The 18,359-nt window shown below is 40.1% G+C and overlaps 1 protein-coding gene across 2 annotated transcripts; it reads left to right on the top strand.

The window, feature by feature from the left end:
• Positions 1-5,871: 5,871 nt before the first annotated feature.
• Positions 5,872-17,700, top strand: si:ch211-216l23.2 (uncharacterized protein LOC565061 homolog). 2 transcript variants are annotated; one of them, XM_049575083.1, is made up of 9 exons: positions 5,872-6,099; positions 6,245-6,331; positions 6,964-7,037; positions 7,237-7,369; positions 11,095-11,294; positions 15,091-15,369; positions 15,552-15,719; positions 16,316-16,558; positions 17,025-17,700. In XM_049575083.1, exons 1-9 carry the CDS (start codon positions 6,038-6,040, stop codon positions 17,060-17,062), a joined length of 1,284 nt encoding a protein of 427 aa, XP_049431040.1. In that variant the 5' UTR covers positions 5,872-6,037; the 3' UTR covers positions 17,063-17,700. The 2 variants fall into 2 exon arrangements, with proteins under 2 accessions (XP_049431040.1, XP_049431039.1); XM_049575082.1 differs by having other exon boundaries at positions 5,874-6,099; positions 7,228-7,369.
• Positions 17,701-18,359: the final 659 nt, after the last annotated feature.

Here is an 18,359-nt window from a genome sequence, read left to right as displayed (position 1 = left end):
CTGACTGCATCTACTAATGCAATTATATATTTTGTTAAATCTAAATAAAGATGAAGAATGGTTTGTTGTTTCTTCATCTTTTTAATGTCCACACTGGGGAAAAGAACAATGGGTTATTTTCTCTGCATTCTTTCCTTTGGGGCAATAATAACAAAAATCAATGTTTTTTTTTTCTATCAGACCCCATAGTTTTTTAAATATAGGCCCCACCAAACGGTTGATAAGTCACTTCATGGTAATTAGAAAACACAAAGACAAAAACAAAATGATATATCATATACTGTTACAATTCTAGTAATATGTTATCAACAGATATCAATTTGTTAACAATAAAATTACCAGTAATAGTATTATATTCCATGTATTTATTATAGATATTTAACATTACAGTACTTTGAATACATCTTACATGGCAAATATCAAATATATAATAGAATAACACTAAATAGATAGTAGGCTATTAACAACAGTGATTAGTCATCCTTTTCTTAAATGATAAAGATGTAAATGTATTATCTTAGCAGTACTACCTTTACCATGAAGAGGCAATTCAGAAAGTTTATACATACTAAATATATATATATACACAGTACAGGCCAAAAGTTTGGACACACCTTCTCATTCGATGCGTTTTCTTTATTTTCATGACTATTTACATTGTAGATTCTCACTGAAGGCATCAAAACTATGAATGAACACGTGGAGTTATGTACTTAACAAAAAAACTGAAAACATGTTTTATATTCTAGTTTCTTCAAAATAGCCACCCTTTGCTCTGATTACTGCTTTGCACACTCTTGGCATTCTCTCCATGAGCTTCAAGAGGTAGTCACCTGAAATGGTTTTCCAACAGTCTTGAAGGAGTTCCCAGAGGTGTTTAGCACTTGTTGGCCCCTTTGCCTTCACTCTGCGGTCCAGCTCACCCCAAACCATCTTGACTGGGTTCAGGTCCGGTGACTGTGGAGGCCAGGTCATCTGCCGCAGCACTCCATCACTCTCCTTCTTGGTCAAATAGCCCTTACACAGCCTGGAGGTGTGTTTGGGGTCATTGTCCTGTTGAAAAATAAATGATCGTCCAACTAAACGCATAAACCGGATGGGATGGCATGTCGCTGCAGGATGCTGTGGTAGCCATGCTGGTTCAGTGTGCCTTCAATTTTGAATAAATCCCCAACAGTGTCACCAGCAAACACCCCACACCATCACACCTCCTCCTCCATGCTTCACAGTGGGAACCAGGCATGTGGAATCCATCCGTTCACCTTTTCTGCGTCTCACAAAGACACGGTTGGAACCGAAGATCTCAAATTTGGACTCATCAGACCAAAGCACAGATTTCCACTGGTCTAATGTCCATTCCTTGTGTTTCTTGGCCCAAACAAATCTCTTCTGCTTGTTGCCTCTCCTTAGCAGTGGTTTCCTAGCAGCTATTTGACCATGAAGGCCTGATCGCACAGTCTCCTCTTAACAGTTGTTCTCGAGATGGGTCTGCTGCTAGAACTCTGTGTGGCATTCATCTGGTCTCTGATCTGAGCTGCTGTTAACTTGCGATTTCTGAGGCTGGTGACTCGGATGAACTTATCCTCAGAAGCAGAGGTGACTCTTGGTCTTCCTTTCCTGGGTCGGTCCTCATGTGTGCCAGTTTCGTTGTAGCGCTTGATGGTTTTTGCGACTCCACTTGGGGACACATTTCAAGTTTTTGCAATTTTCCGGACTGACCGACCTTCATTTCTTAAAGTAATGATGGCCACTCGTTTTTCTTTAGTTAGCTGATTGGTTCTTGCCATAATATGAATTTTAACAGTTGTCCAATAGGGCTGTCGGCTGTGTATTAACCTGACTTCTGCACAACACAACTGATGGTCCCAACCCCATTGATAAAGCAAGAAATTCCACTAATTAACCCTGATAAGGCACACCTGTGAAGTGGAAACCATTTCAGGTGACTACCTCTTGAAGCTCATGGAGAGAATGCCAAGAGTGTGCAAAGCAGTAATCAGAGCAAAGGGTGGCTATTTTGAAGAAACTAGAATATAAAACATGTTTTCAGTTATTTCACCTTTTTTGTTAAGTACATAACTCCACATGTGTTCATTCATAGTTTTGATGCCTTCAGTGAGAATCTACAATGTAAATAGTCATGAAAATAAAGAAAATGCATTGAATGAGAAGGTGTGTCCAAACTTTTGGCCTGTACTGTATATACAGTACAGGTTCCCTGTATATACAGTACAGGCCAAAAGTTTGGACACACCTTCTCATCATTGGACACACCTTCTCATTATATACAGTACAGGCCAAAAGTTTGGACACACCTTCTCATTCAATGCGTTTTCTTTATTTTCATGACTATTTACATTGTAGATTCTCACTGAAGGCATCAAAACTATGAATGAACACATGTGGAGTTATGTACTTAACAAAAAAAGGTGAAATAATAACTGAAAACATGTTTTATATTCTAGTTTCTTCAAAATAGCCACCCTTTGCTCTGATTACTGCTTTGCACACTCTTGGCATTCTCTCCATGAGCTTCAAGAGGTAGTCACCTGAAATGGTTTCCACTTCACAGGTGTGCCTTATCAGGGTTAATTAGTGGAATTTCTTGCTTTATCAATGGGGTTGGGACCATCAGTTGTGTTGTGCAGAAGTCAGGTTAATACACAGCCGACAGCCCTATTGGACAACTGTTAAAATTCATATTATGGCAAGAACCAATCAGCTAACTAAAGAAAAACGAGTGGCCATCATTACTTTAAGAAATGAAGGTCAGTCAGTCCGGAAAATTGCAAAAACTTGAAATGTGTCCCCAAGTGGAGTCGCAAAAACCATCAAGTGCTACAACGAAACTGGCACACATGAGGACCGACCCAGGAAAGGAAGACCAAGAGTCACCTCTGCTTCTGAGGATAAGTTCATCCGAGTCACCAGCCTCAGAAATCGCAAGTTAACAGCAGCTCAGATCAGAGACCAGATGAATGCCACACAGAGTTCTAGCAGCAGACCCATCTCGAGAACAACTGTTAAGAGGAGACTGCGCGAATCAGGCCTTCATGGTCAAATAGCTGCTAGGAAACCACTGCTAAGGAGAGGCAACAAGCAGAAGAGATTTGTTTGGGCCAAGAAACACAAGGAATGGACATTAGACCAGTGGAAATCTGTGCTTTGGTCTGATGAGTCCAAATTTCAGAGTCTCAGACACTGAACCAGCATGGCTACCACAGCATCCTGCAGCGACATGCCATCCCATCCGGTTTGCGTTTAGTTGGACGATCATTTATTTTTCAACAGGACAATGACCCCAAACACACCTCCAGGCTGTGTAAGGGCTATTTGACCAAGAAGGAGAGTGATGGAGTGCTGCGGCAGATGACCTGGCCTCCACAGTCACCGGACCTGAACCCAATCGAGATGGTTTGGGGTGAGCTGGACCGCAGAGTGAAGGCAAAGGGGCCAACAAGTGCTAAACACCTCTGGGAACTCCTTCAAGACTGTTGGAAAACCATTTCAGGTGACTACCTCTTGAAGCTCATGGAGAGAATGCCAAGAGTGTGCAAAGCAGTAATCAGAGCAAAGGGTGGCTATTTTGAAGAAACTAGAATATAAAACATGTTTTCAGTTTTTTTGTTAAGTACATAACTCCACATGTGTTCATTCATAGTTTTGATGCCTTCAGTGAGAATCTACAATGTAAATAGTCATGAAAATAAAGAAAACGCATTGAATGAGAAGGTGTGTCCAAACTTTTGGCCTGTACTGTATATATATAATATATATATATATATATATATATATATACACACACAAGTATTTTATTTATTTATCTATTTATTTGTATAACATACTTTAACCGAAAATTTAAGGTGGAGATAGCTCAGTCAGGTTGAGTTCAGTTCAACTCATTTTTCATTAAGATAGTAACTCCATATGTGTTCTACCAAACGGTTGAGCAAACAGTTTAAGTGTTATATAAGCACTAAATCAATTATTTTTCTGTTTCATATTGAGGGAAATATCGACTTAGATTTAAAAACACAAGGCAAACCGTGCAACATTATGTTGTCTGAATGTTCATCAGGTTTTAAAAGAGATGGAACAAGCTGTTAAAGGGGCATTGCACCAACTTTATACATGACGCTCAGTGTACTTTAGGAGGAGTTCATAGCCTGTCAAAACAGTTGTAGGCTATTGCTTATGTTTCTCTGAATGGAGCTTTCTAAAGAATGAGAAAACAATCCTAATATTGTCATCAGAGTAAATACTATGGAATTTGAAAGACATGGGCATTGTGAGTTGAAATGTATCCAGTGTATTTTGGAACTTGATACCCTTATGGAAGTGCAACACTAACTTTGCCTACTTTGTGGAATAACCCTTAAATTGATAGAAAAGTCACATTCACATGAATTAGGGGTAATTATTGAAATCAGTGCAGTTATAGGCTACTTACTACATATCAACAAATTATTGTCAATTTAAACACGCTAAAGCATGTTCATTTTTGTCTTTCCCTTTTTTTTTTAAACATGGAACACGCAGACATTTATACATGGATAACACAGAGACCCTATTTGTTTCCTCGAAAGCAAAGCACAAAAAGATCATTGTGCATACATGATGAGAACACCCTAGTGTTAGCTTATTGTATGGTTTTAAATGCTTTCACCCAGCAGCGAGATTGGGGGAGTATCCAGCTCTGGCATACACTGAGTGCCCACATGGCCAAAATTGCTGTAGCTGGCAAAAATGATCTGTTCCCTTTATACACAATATTGCACACTCTCATTACACACAGGCAAACTGGAAAATGTAAAAAAAACCCTTTTACACATCACACATCTCATTAATCATGGGCTTTAGTACGTGCATTGTTTTGTGGTTCTAGTTTTCCCTTTGGACATGGGACTGTGTTCTGTACACTACTCCTCTTCTTCACTCTGTCCTCTCCTTAAAAGTAAAGGCATCCACTGCTGGTTTGACAGCACCCCAATGGTCAACTCAGTTGCTGTCCATATAGCCTCATAGGTGGATCTTGAACATGCAATACTAAAATGTTAAGGTTGTTCTTTTAGCATTATTTTTTGAACCATCAAGTGTAAAGATCCAGTAAGACTGCCCTGTTTGTCTGAGGAAATGCATGTGGTCGTTGTGTTGGACTGGTGTTTTATTTCTAGTGATATATAACCACAGGAGGATGTGTTGCAAAACTAGAAAAAGGTCTCAAGCTGGCATCAAAACAGGGATGTTGCAGTTATATGTGTCTTACTGCTGCCCAACAGTAGGCTGTCTAATTATAATCAGGGTACATAATTAGCAGCATCCACTGACCAACTGATGATAGATAGATTTACTTCAATCACCACTCAATAAACAACTGAGTGACTGGGGAAATTTAAACACTGACTATAGTGACTTTGGCTGTGGACAAAAAAGTTAATCAGACAGTAAGGTTTTTAAAGAGTCAGGTCTGATGTAACTTTGCAGTGACCTATTTAATATAAGGTCAACACTCCATCACTGGTCCAATCATTAATATATAGTGATGCTGAGGAGCTCATCATTTCCACCACAAACAATATTTAATTTCACTCAAATCCCACGGGCACATATGTCAAAACCTTGGCTGATGAAATCATAATAATGACTTAACAGGCCTAATCTTCGAGATATTAAAATAGTTTTTGAGGGAGGATACCCTGACTCTTCCCTGACATAATGTGTATAATGCCAGGTATGGGGGAAGAGAAGCATCACAGAGGGATCAAAGCATGATACTGCTAAAGAGGTTCAGTTTTATTCCGGTTTAATTTCGTTGTAAACAATTTAGTCCAGCAGGTGGCAGTAAAACGCCTGTAAGCTGGTCAGTCAACTGATAGAAGAAGATCGGCTCCTCCTCCACTTCCGTTTCCTCCTCATCCCCCTCCTTCCCGCTACAGGGAAGATTGTAGTACAACACTGGTGGTGTAACGACAGGAAATAGTTTGTTCTTTCCTTGTCATTTAAAGCTTGGTTTTATTTGGGTGAAGTTGCAGATAAAATGTCGTCGTGGGCGAAGTCGTCTGGAGCTGCCCGGCGGCCAAGTGCCAACCCAAACGGAAGGTGAGCTGAACGGTGCTCTGTAGCGAGTTTAGCATTAGCAGTTGATATGCTAGGTAGCAGCCATAGCAATAAAACAGTGTACCAACTGAAACCAGACCCGTTTCCACCTGTTATTTGACGAGGCACGCATTCTTGTGTTGTACAGTGCTCAGCAGCTGCGTATGTTTCGGAGAGCAGCGCCTTACCCCCCCAGAGAGGAGAGGGCCGAGGAGCTTAAGGATGCCCTGGACAGGTAACGTTACCAGCCTCACAATTCAAAGCCTCTGTTTCACCACATGCATCTGCAGTGTTTGTGTGGGAACGTTAGATATACTGTGTTATCATAATCTAGTCACCGTTATAAAGCGTTCCTTTGAGTTCCCCCCGGATCCTTCTTTTTCCTCAAAAATCTCTGTTTTCAGCTGTAAAATAGTGGACAAAGGAGTGACATATTAGACATGGCTGACTGCACTAAATGTTGATAGGAATGTTTTGGCAAGCAGCACAATTGTATTCAAAACAACTGGAGTGGAAACAAGAATAAAAGCATTTGAGAGCAGTCACCTGTTATATTAGACTACCACGTCGAGGTCCATAGTATGCTCAGGCTACCATCACATCACTCAGTGTGGAAGTGAGGGGTTTTCAGTTATGTTGCCCCAAAGAACTAATGTCGCGTTCAGTCAGGACAGTCCTCCAACCTCACTGTGGACAGTTTTCATTGGAAGTTTTCTACCAAATAAACAGTTACAGTTAAAACATCTGTAGTATATTTTGTAATATCAATTTAGCTTAAATACATTTATCATACATGTGTGTATACTTCCCTCATTTACAGTGTAACAATAGATGCTCTTGTTTATCTGTTTGTTTGTCTGTTTCCAGTTATGAAGAACTAGAGCAAATTAAAAACTACAGTGGTAGTGTGAAGTTCGAGGGGTTCAAGCATCAGCCAAATGGTGAGACTGTTTCTCTTTACCGATCACAGTAAAAAGTTTGCACCAACCTTGAGCACCATGTGTTTCCTTTTTTATCTCTTGCACAAATTTTCAACAGGAATATCCATGTTTTGTCACTGTGCCAATCTGCATTTCTTCACTAACTGGTTTCCCATTCTTTTTCACTTTTAAATAACACGTCTGATGTTAGCCAAGCCAGCCAAGCCAGCTAAGTCAGAGGGCTCCACTCCAGCAGACAGACGTAAAGCCCTGTATCAGAAGTTCTACAGACAGGTGCAGGAGGAGAGGAAGCCAGCTGACTGCGTAGTCCTCTCTGTCACCAACCGGTGCAGGTGAGTACTTGTAACAACAATCAAAACCACAAGCAGCTGAAGTAGAAATATGTTTTACTTGCAGCGTTTATACTTGGCTGCCAAGATCGATGTCATTTAATTGTCATTTTTTAGGAGTAGGGGCAGCCAAGAACCTTTGACTTCTGTATGTAGGCTCACCTGCCAGTGACAGATGACAATGGAATTAATATAATATGTAATGATGTAAGAAGACAAAACATGTTCTTGCACATACTGTACTAAAGGATAATGAGTCATTTTATACCTGGGCCTTGTTTTCCTAGTTTTTCCCCATCAAGACGATTGAATAAAAACTGTCCATGCTCATGTAAAGAAAACTGGATTTATATGCCATTAGTAAACGTTAGGGATTGTATACCTATCATTTTTCACTTAACAATAATGCATTTTGTACTGTGATAGTTTTTCTTCCACTAGGTTTGGTTACTGACTCTGCACTTTTGAGGATACCGACCGAAGTACATTGGTACTACAGAGTACCTATTCAAGTTAAATCCATTTGTGCCAATTTAAGTATGTGAAAGCTTTCTGGGAGAGGGTGCCGGTTTAAGACAAGAGACGTGTGCTACATTTAGACAAGTGCTGTGAAGCATTCCGAAGCCTAGAAGCCAATGATGGAGCTCCGAGGCTAGCAATGGAGCTTCATGGAGCTGCCAGGTTAAGCTTCCTATAGTTGGCGGAAGTGTCGGGAAGCCGGATATGGAGCCCTACAGCTGCTCCATTGGCTGCTCCACCAGCTGCTCCATTGGCCACTCTATTGGTTGCTCCAGAGCTAAACCTATCATTGCACATCAATCTGCTGCAATAGTTCCTGCATCTGGTCTATTTTCTTTTCTGTATTCTTTTAGTAGCAGCCTACTGTCGGTGCAAGATAAGCAGACACACACAAAAGCAGACAGATAGAGACAAGATTAGCTCTATGTGGAATAAGAAAAAAGCAGAGGAGCAGAATTATGATTTAGCCTACTATGTTGCCCCTGCGCTTGTTCAAAAATTGAATTTTTGTTATTACAGAGATAGTATTTATATCTATCTATAGATAGATTTATGTTTTACTTATTTACTTTACTTGCAAATGCACTTTCATACTTTGGCCACTGAGAATCAATATATTGTACATCAGATGTCAATAATGTTAAGCCCCCTGTTGTTAAGGGAGTATGTTTAAAATGTTGCCCAATTCCTGCACTTAAACCTGAAGGATTACTGTCAGTCAGTGTTGTTTTGTAGACTAGCTACAAGCAACTGCTGGATCTGTTTTGGATTTTTTTAGATTCAGCTGTTGAAGATAACCAGCTGACCCTACGTTTCAGAGTATTTGACAGGAGCACACAGTATGCAGCGCTCCATAGTGAGATGGTTAATCGTCATCAGTCATCGTGCCAAAAACAAAACCTGGAAAACAAGGCCCAGATTATCATTTTGAAATGTTCAACATGCTTACTATATGTTTTGTTGAATGATTATGTCTTTCCAATTAAGTCTGATTTATGATCACTGACAGGCAAGTCCCTGTTTCTCTCCTCCTGATAGCAATAAAACTTACTCATGTCATCATCCTTACTGTCTTAAAGATAGTTTGAGACTATATGAAGTTTTTTTAACACCCCACAAATCTTAGCTTTGCTCCTCCTATCCTCAGGAGCCTATTTTGTAGTAGGTGACTGATAAATAATAGGTCCACAAACACCAAATCCAAATTTCACTCACTTCATTTAACATGCAGTTTTATCACTGACCAGATTTGTCTGATTTCTATATGCCATTTACACTCACACAAAGAAAGGAGGAACATTAAGAGCTGTGTTTTTGTGTTCTATCAGCACAGTGACTTTACAATCTTCTCTCACATATAAAAATGTACAATATCATTCAGGCATAACATTAATCATACCTTTAGTCAATACACATCAATTTTATACATGCATATATAGAATGCAATCCAGGCTACCCTTTCACAGCAGTTTTAAAGCAGAAACATATGTGTCTCCAACAGTGTCAAACAAACACACCATTCCAACAAAGCTTTAAAGTTTTGCACTAAAGTCTGATCTAAATGTCATTAAATGGCATTTATAGTCTCTGTACATTACATATGAAATATAACTTGGATCACACATTCTTTAAAAACAACTTCATTTTACTCAAAAGCTTCCATTACATGCCAGTGACATGCTACACACAAATCAAATGTTCTTTTGTCATCATAAAGGGAAATATTCAGCATTATCTTTTCATGACATGGTTGTTAATGGTTCACCAGTGGATGCTGTATTGAGCACATAAATGAACACCATTAAATTGATCTGCCTTTGCCCCACTTGGTGACAAACATTATATATCGTTAACACCGTTGCATCCTCTGTTCACATTAATAGTAGAAGTTCATAAAACATTTACACTCACTACACAATGCAACATCAAAATTAATTCATGCACAACATACTCATACACAAATGGAAACTATGAAGCTCTGCCAAATATGGCAGGTGTGTCTGCATTTATGGTAGTGTGACACAGTTAGGAGTAGTGAACTATAACCACAAGGCTGGAAACATTTCTTTCTGTGACTATACACTGGTGCATGCAACTTTTAAAATTACATGCACCATTTTTTTATGATTTACCTGCATTCAGAAACTACTAACTGAACCATTTGATGTATTTTCCCTTCTTTATCTGCACTTATGCCACAGCCAAGGACGGATCTGACTGAAATCAATGACTTGCACAGTAAAATCTACTTTAAATTTAAGTATAAGGGAATATTTTGAGCAGCTTCTCAGCAAAGTTAATATGGAAACTTTTTAAAGTTCTATTTTATATGAAGATTCATCCATCCATGTAAATATTACTGACTAAATATCAGCCTCAACACCTAAATTATCAACTTCTCATGATTCCAACAGCTTTAAATGCTGTCTCTAAAATGGAAGGAATGCTAAAATCCCATATGCAGATGTGTGTCTCGCATTTTCAGTGTAGTTAAACATTTTGGTGTTAAATTTGAGTCAGTGTAACACCTTACATGGAAGTTACTGGGAAAAATACATTATTTTCACCAATTTAGTATAATTTTTAAATTGTTGTTTTTGTGTTATTTAAACAGTAATACATTGATGATCGGTCAGTCACACCGTAACAGTTAAATCTGAGGGCTAGGAGGTGAGTTGTCTGCCCCTCTACTGCCAACACAGGCTGAAACTTAGAAAGAAGATGCTGCTGGATCCAGAGTGAATGTCTGTCCAATATCCAACTTAAAACTAACTTCATAGTTTTCACTTTGTATGTTTGTTGAATGTTGGAGCAAAGAATAAATCTGAGAAGAAGTGTTTCATGAAGCCCGAGAACTAATATGAAAACATGACCCTCACCATTGATGCTTTGGAAATGTGCACTTTAAAATGCAACCAAACTCACCTACACCTAACAGCTGCTGCCACAGTTAAAAGTTTTGTTTTGCGTGTGTGTGTAGGTTTTTCGTTTGACAGAAGGACCACAATTCTTTGCAAATTCACTCTAGTCTTCAATATGAATAAGACCCTCTGTTTCACCTGATGTATTAACTGACATACACACAACACACATAAAATAACCCTCTATTAATTTCTTCTCAGAGATATAATTTAGGATTCTCTATATGCCAGCTGAGTCACTCAATATAGAAATGTCAAGTTAACAACGTGTTTCTCTTCCTCTCAAAGGGATTACCCCAAATCGCTAAGCCAGTGCTTGCAGGAGCGTGGCCTGTCAGTGGAAATGTTCTACCTTCAGGCGGAGTCGGGCCTGACCCGGGCTCTGCAGGATATCCGAGCTGACGGCTCCCCGTTATGTATTCTGGTGGAGCAGACAAATGTAGCTCTGTCCTCCTGCACTGTTATCATATTCTCAGAATCCCTCAAAAGTAAGTCCCTGCCCCTCATTCCTTCAATCTCAGCCAAACCACCACAGTTACAACCCTCCATCCCTTTTCAACAGTCTAATGTGGTCTAACATAGATTCAACCAAAACCTTTGAACACACAATCTAAAATACATTTTGCACACAACCAAAATAAAAGCAAATACTCCCATGTAGAATTCAACATGGTCTTTGTGGTTAAAACATTCAGGGCTGTACTGAATAGTTCGAAGCTTCATTCATATTATGTACCTTTGAATTCTCAATCATGATTTGATAGCTGCGCGGATTTTTGTGTATTTGTTTATTTTTGCATAGGGCAGCACGGTGCTGCAGTGGTTAGCATTGTCGCCTCTGCTTCTCGCAGTTTGGGCTGTTGGCTTTGGTTTTTTCCTACCCCAAATGCACTGCACTCTACGTCACTTCTCTCTTTGGTTCACTTCATCTCCTTGGTTCCCTGGATAGTCTGTATGCATTTCCCACTGTAAGTGAACCGCACCAGGGTTCACTTGCAAGTGAACCGAGACCAGGCGGACCAGGATTCGCTCATTGGTTCGCACCAGAGTTCAATTGAGCATTCACACCTCTCCAGATGAACCAAACTATCCGTGGAAGTGGACCAGGGTTGGTTTTAAAGTGGACCAAGTAGCGCCAGTGTGAATGTGTCCTAACTCATTAATCAGATAAATTACTTTGAGGATTTTTCTTTTTTTTTCTTTTTTTCTTTTTTTTTTAACATGATGATGGCTTGAAATATGACACAGACACTCTTAACGGGATAGTGCACCCAAAAATGAAAATTCAGCCATTATCTACTCACCCATATGCCGACGGAGGCCCTGGTGAAGTTTTAGAGTCCTCACATCCCTTGCGGAGATCAGCGGGTGGAGCGGCTAGCATACCTAATGGTAGACGGCGCCCCAGACTAACGTCCAAGAACACAAAATTGAATCCACAGAGTACCTCCATACTGCTCATCCATAGTGATCCAAGTGTCCTGAAGCCGCGACATAAAAAGTTGTTTCGAAAAACGTCATATGAACTCTGTTTTTAGCTTCACTGTAGCCTGTAGCTCTGACTGATTCTCTGTGCTCTGCGCTCACGTGTGCACGCTCAGGGTGGTCGGTGATGCACGGTCTCTGAAGAGCAGCAGTCTTGTCAGTACTGATGTCCAGATTCTCAAGTGCAGGCATCACCAATTCCCAGTCTGAGCAGCAAAGACTTTCCTCATCCGTTGGCATTGCTTTGCATTTGAAACAACCACACCACCAGGTTTCCAGTGCTCGACTCCGGTATTCTGCAGCTGGCTGAGGCTCATGAGCTGCGGCGGCTGCTTCGTCCAGTAGCCTGAGTTCCGTGCCTATACTCGGGCTCAAACAAGTACGACTCAACAAAGAAATGCTGTTCCTCCTCAGTTTCAAAGTCTTCAGACATGTTGGGCTGTCCTTTGCTAAAAGACCGTAGTGCAAATTATCTTTTAGCTACTGTGGTTACTGTTGTCTCCCCCTGCGGTGCATGTGTCACATGATGTAAACACGGGTGAGCAAAGCTCATGCTTTCACTGGTCTCGCGCAGGCGCGCACACATCAGCCTGGAGCACAGAGAAACAGTCAGAGCTACAGGCTACAGTGAGGCTAAAAACAGAGTTCATATGACGTTTTTCGAAACAACTTTTTATGTCGCGGCTGCAGCACACTTGGATCACTATGGATGAGCAGTATGGAGGTACTCTGTGGATTCAATTTTGTGTTCTTGGACGTTAGTCTGGGGCGCCGTCAGCCAGTAGGTATGCTAGCCGCTCCCCCCCGCCGATCTCCGCAAGAGATGTGAGAACTCTAAAACTTCACCAGGGCCTCCGTCGGCATATGGGTGAGTAGATAATGGCTGAATTTTCATTTTTGGGTGCACTATCCCTTTAAGCTTCATTTGAAAACATCAGTAAAAGCTTTGAATGTAAAACAGGACATTTCGGTACAGCCCTAAAAACATTTATATTAAATAGAAAAACATTCATCTCTACATCCATCAAAGCTACACAATATTCTCTCAGAATACACAACAACTGCACTCTGTTGGCGGATCATTCACTGCCTGCCACTGGGCTACACTTTGACATCACATTACATAACATTACAAACATAACAAACTGTAAGGAGTCTAAAAGTACCAAAGTTACATATTTTGGTTTGGCTTTCTTGCCAAGAGTTCGATGAAGATCAATATCACTCCCATATCTGTATGATACATATGAAGCCATCCCTGCCTCTAAAACTCACTAATGGACACTTTTTTATGTTTTGTTTGTTTCTGTACAAAAACCTCAAAATGAAGTAAAAAATAACACATTGGGATTTTGCAGGGGGTTATGTGTTGGACTAATCTTATCTGGGCCCTGGTGAATTATTTTACCTTTGGACAAATTAAAGTTAAGCTAATGGGCTACTTGGTGGAGCTTCATATTGAACAGTACAGACATGGAGAGTGGTATCCAAAGATAATAAGCAAACTTCCCAAAATATTAAACTGTTCCTCTGAAGGAAAACTGTGGTTCAGCACAACTTGGTGTTTATTTTCACAGCTCGGGGCAATGGCTTTATTAGTTATGGTAACACTGTACTCCACAAAGTAACTTCTGAGGTCTGTGAACACAGCTACATTGCTAAAACTATCTATCATGAACATAACAGTTTACAGACAGACTTCCTGATTCAGCTCTGACCTTCTGTACCTAGTAGTGCACACTGACTGCTCTTACTTGTGTCCCTATTGGACCTGTTCTTAGCAATGCTGTCATGTTTGGACACCTTGGCAATTGATACCTTCAGAAAGATGTTATTATAACCAATGTTACTGACAACTAGAGCTATGAAAACAAAACCCAAGTTGTAATAAGGCATAGTTTTCCTTTAAGGTGAGTCAATGTGAAACAATATGCAGTTCACATTATGAAAAAGTGACACTGTCAATATCTGTACCATGATCTGCATACAACTGATCAAAAAGAAATCAACGAATAGCATGCAGAACTCATATATTCCCCAGCTACAGTTATTACTATATTTATAATAAAAACAATTTCATCATGTGGGAATACACATCACTGAGTGTGCTTAGGTTAAGTGACCTGTTGATTTAAATTTTCCACAAAAACTGATACATGCACAAACAAATCAGGATAATACAGATTGCAGCTTTGCATTGCATAAAACAACAACATCAAAACTGTGCAAAGGGATGCATTTACTCAATCAACATGATACTCTGTTTAGCTTACAAAAAAAAAAACAGATCAAAACACATTCTTGTTTCCACAACCCACTTAAAATCAGTAAAATGAAATCAAGATAATGCATGTCCTTAAAGCAAATATAATAAAATATTGCACCAGATAATTTAAATACACAGTTAATCTAAAATGTATTTATTGTGCTTTGGTGTCACATGTCTGAATGCAACTTTAAACAAGCTTTTCCTAAAAGCTTGCAGATTAGGTATTTTATGTTCAGGAACATAATGCAGCACAAAAAGCTACTGTTAAATGCACATCTTTATAAAGTTGTATCCCCCTCATTGACCCTCCTCTTACAACAACTTGCATTCAAGAGTACCCATTCAAAAGTACTACCTACCAAAATATCCACATTTCCGGGGAATTTGCTGATACCAACATCACATCAAAATGAAACCGATTTCAGTGTGACCTGAGTAACCTGCCAGAACCCCATTGATTTTACTGCTAGTTCTACAGCTTTTGGCTTGTCTTATTTTCAACTCATCATTAACATTTCAAACACCCCCAGTCCATCGCAACATGCCAAAAGACCAGGCCATGGACTTTGTTGTGGCTGAGTACAGTCGTGGACTTGTCAAAGAGCGCTCGCCGAGGGACCCCTCAGACAGTGCAGCACAGGCGTCACAGCTACTGGATGACTTCCTGGAGCGAGAAAAGATTGAACGCCATGCTGTTCCCTCTGAAACCCGCCAGCTCATCTTGCTGTTAGCTGAGGGGGTTCATCTCTACCCCGAAGAGCTGGAAACCATCTCAGAGTACGTCCGTTCCCGGCAGGAGCACACACAAGGTGGGGCGCTGGCTAAACTGTAGTACCTCAAAGAGCTGGGACTGGAACTTTGTCAATATTACTGATTGCACCTTGAACTTAATAACTGTTCTTTTCTTCTTTTTGGGTCATACTTTTCCTGACAATTGTGGTTCCCCTGTATGTTTTTTTTTTTTTATTATTTCTGTCTTTTGTGTCTCCAGTCTCCAACACTGAGGGGGAGAGGGATAATATGTTACCCCCAGGACTGGGAAAACCACCTCCTTTGCTCCCCACTCCACCCGGGCCCCCTCAACTTCAGACTGCAGCAGGAGCAGGTGGGCCCATGATGGAGCACCACCCACCTCCTGCTCCACTCCTGCCTTCACCAGGTTAGACTGGAGAGTTAATCAGACTCAGACACTTTGAAGGTTTACAACAGTACGAAACACAAAACCTACAGTGACGAGGGCGTGGCCTGAAATACTGAGCCCCTCCTGACTTCTTTTCAGGGGTTAGATTAGACTAATGCTAACATGACCTTTTATGTCAGCCACTGCTCAGGCAGAGAAACCTAATGTTCAGATTACAAAACTTTGCAAATATCAAGTCTCAAGTCACTGTCAGTCTTCACATCATTGCAAAACTAAACTATGTAAATTTAGACAACTCTTCATCAGGTTGCCTGGTCATTGATAAATACCATGCTGTACCAGGAAAAAACAGAATGACCAACTGAGAAAGTTGTGAGAAAGTTGTGAGCAACAGTGCTACCAGTATGGTTATATTTCTGCACATTTGTATTTTCACCATATATTTTACAGAGTGCCTCAGTTGTGTCTATCTTAGCAAAGCTATGGCTCTGATCTGGAACAGTTTGAAAAAGACTTGATGGACAAAATGAAGTCTTATTTTTGTGTTGTTTTGGCTTCTTCATTTTATTGATGTTTTCATTCAGACATGTCTTTGGTCTTTTTTTTTTTTTTAGGCTCTTATCCCAAAACCAAACCTCCTCCTTTACTCTCCCTACATCGACCTCCTTGTCCATCATTAGGGCCCTCAGCTTTACGAGGCCCCCTGTCATCACACCTCCCCTACGGCAACCCCCCTGTGCCTCGTGGGCCCTTACTCCATGTCCCTCCATACCACCTAGGTCCCAGGGGCCCTCCCCTTATTAGAGGAGCTCCGCCTACTCTAAAGAGTTCCCGCCCTCCACTTCTCTCTTCTCCAGGTGGGTCACTTCTACTATTCTTTGTTCCGTACTTACACTAAAGTCATCCCGACCCACGTGGAAGTTGCAGTGTTTCCATCCTCCGATCTCTCCCCAGGTCGCCCTGGTGAGCGAGCAACTTAATTTTGGGCATGGAAACCCCTCAAGGAAGCATCAGCATAGCTAGTGATGCTAACATAGTGAACAGAACTGAAGGGGTTTTGTGGCACAAAATGAAGCCGTTTACTCACAGGGGTGACCCTGGTGGAGACTGGAGTGTGGTCACTATGTTTCTAAAGAAACGCTGCCCTGCCACCATAGGTCGGGACAATGTTACAAGCGATAATTGCAGAATAAGTGGCATCACTATAGAAATACTGTGACCTAAAACAAAATATGTGTATAAGCACACAATAAATATCGATTAAACTTAATTGTGTAACATTTTGTATATATTTATTTTTTTCCCCTCCCTCCCTTGGATCAGGTGCCCCTCTTCCCCGACCGGGTGGCCCTCGACACTAAGGAATGATGGAGACATCCACTCACACACACACTGTAACATGCAGGCTACAAGTGGCAGCAGTGTTTTGAACATTTCACCTGACTCAAGAACAAAAGACTCCTGGGGCCTGTGTAGGATACCTGTTCTTTTTAAAAAGTTGTAACCCAACACTCGGATTTAAAAAAAACTGTTAGATAAATTGTTAGATATTATCATCTGATTGTGGATGGATTAATGGCATGGAGTATTCTAATGACTGACCATTTAAGGTATATTTTCCAAACCCTTTTTGTTACCATTTTTTGTAACATACTGTGCTTTTCACCCTAAGTCATCTCAAAAAAAAAAAAGTTTCCTACTTCCTGTTTGCCTTTACTTAATGTTGGAGTAGGCTAAAGCGACAGGCCACGCAGGATAAACATTAAAAATCTGAGCTCACTAGCTGAATGCACAAATGATTCTGGTCACCAATGGACAGTTGGGTTATAGTGGTTACACAATGGTAATAGGACTTTATATTTTTCTGTATATAATGAATATAGCAAGTAGCCTACCTGCTGCACAGTGTTTCAAGATGGTGCTTAAAAATTAAGAAGGAATACTGAGAAATTCTGTTGATGTAAGAATTCCAATTAAAAGTTTGTTTTTATAAGCTGTATTCTTGCCTCAGAATGTATTTCATTTATATATTTTTTGTACCTTAAGTAGAAGTCAGCCTAGAGTTTATATAGTGGTTTTCTTTCTAAAGTCACACATACAACTTTTGGAACAACAAATCTGATTATTCTATAATCAATTACATTCTGTTTCACTCCACTTGTTGTGTTGTCTTACATGCAAGTTCATGATGCCTTTCACACTTTGTCCAAGTGGGAGCAGTGACACTTTGACTGAAGAACAACAAGCGAAGGTTTGGCAGTAAAAGCCAAACAACATCTGGACTGTTCGTGAACTTTGTTTTGTCATCCAATATGAAAATGGACCATTTTATGTCCCAGTAATGTTTTGTTCAGTAAGATAATCTTCATAAATGAATCACTTGATTCATTTGTGATTTTTTTATTTTTTTTTATTTATTTATTTTTTTTTATTTATTTATGTTTTTTTATTTAAGCATAAATGCAATTGGCAGAAGTAAAAAGCTTAAACTTAAGGCTTTAAACAAACTACACCATGGTTGCCTGACTAAATGTCACCACCACATTGAAACTGTAAAGCCACATTTGGCGAGATGATGGTCTGTAGTCTCATTTAACCAAAAAACTAAGCAAAAACTTTAAAAATAGTGAATCGGGAGCGCAGGTTTTAGGGCTCAGT

Source organism: Epinephelus fuscoguttatus, linkage group LG4, assembly GCF_011397635.1.
Source record: "Epinephelus fuscoguttatus linkage group LG4, E.fuscoguttatus.final_Chr_v1".
Lineage (NCBI taxonomy): Eukaryota > Metazoa > Chordata > Actinopteri > Perciformes > Serranidae > Epinephelus > Epinephelus fuscoguttatus.
Note: the sequence above shows the minus strand (reverse complement) of the source record. Positions and strands in the feature narration are given on the sequence as shown.

Coding starts and splice junctions, on each gene's coding strand:
- si:ch211-216l23.2 (XM_049575082.1), top strand. CDS start 6,038: ATGTCGTCGTGGGCGAAGTCGTCTGGAGCTGCCCGGCGGCCAAGTGCC. Junction 7,370..11,094: donor TCTGTCACCAACCGGTGCAG/GTGAGTACTTGT, acceptor TTCCTCTCAAAG/GGATTACCCCAAATCGCTAA. Junction 15,720..16,315: donor TCCACTCCTGCCTTCACCAG/GTTAGACTGGAG, acceptor TTTTTTTTTTAG/GCTCTTATCCCAAAACCAAA.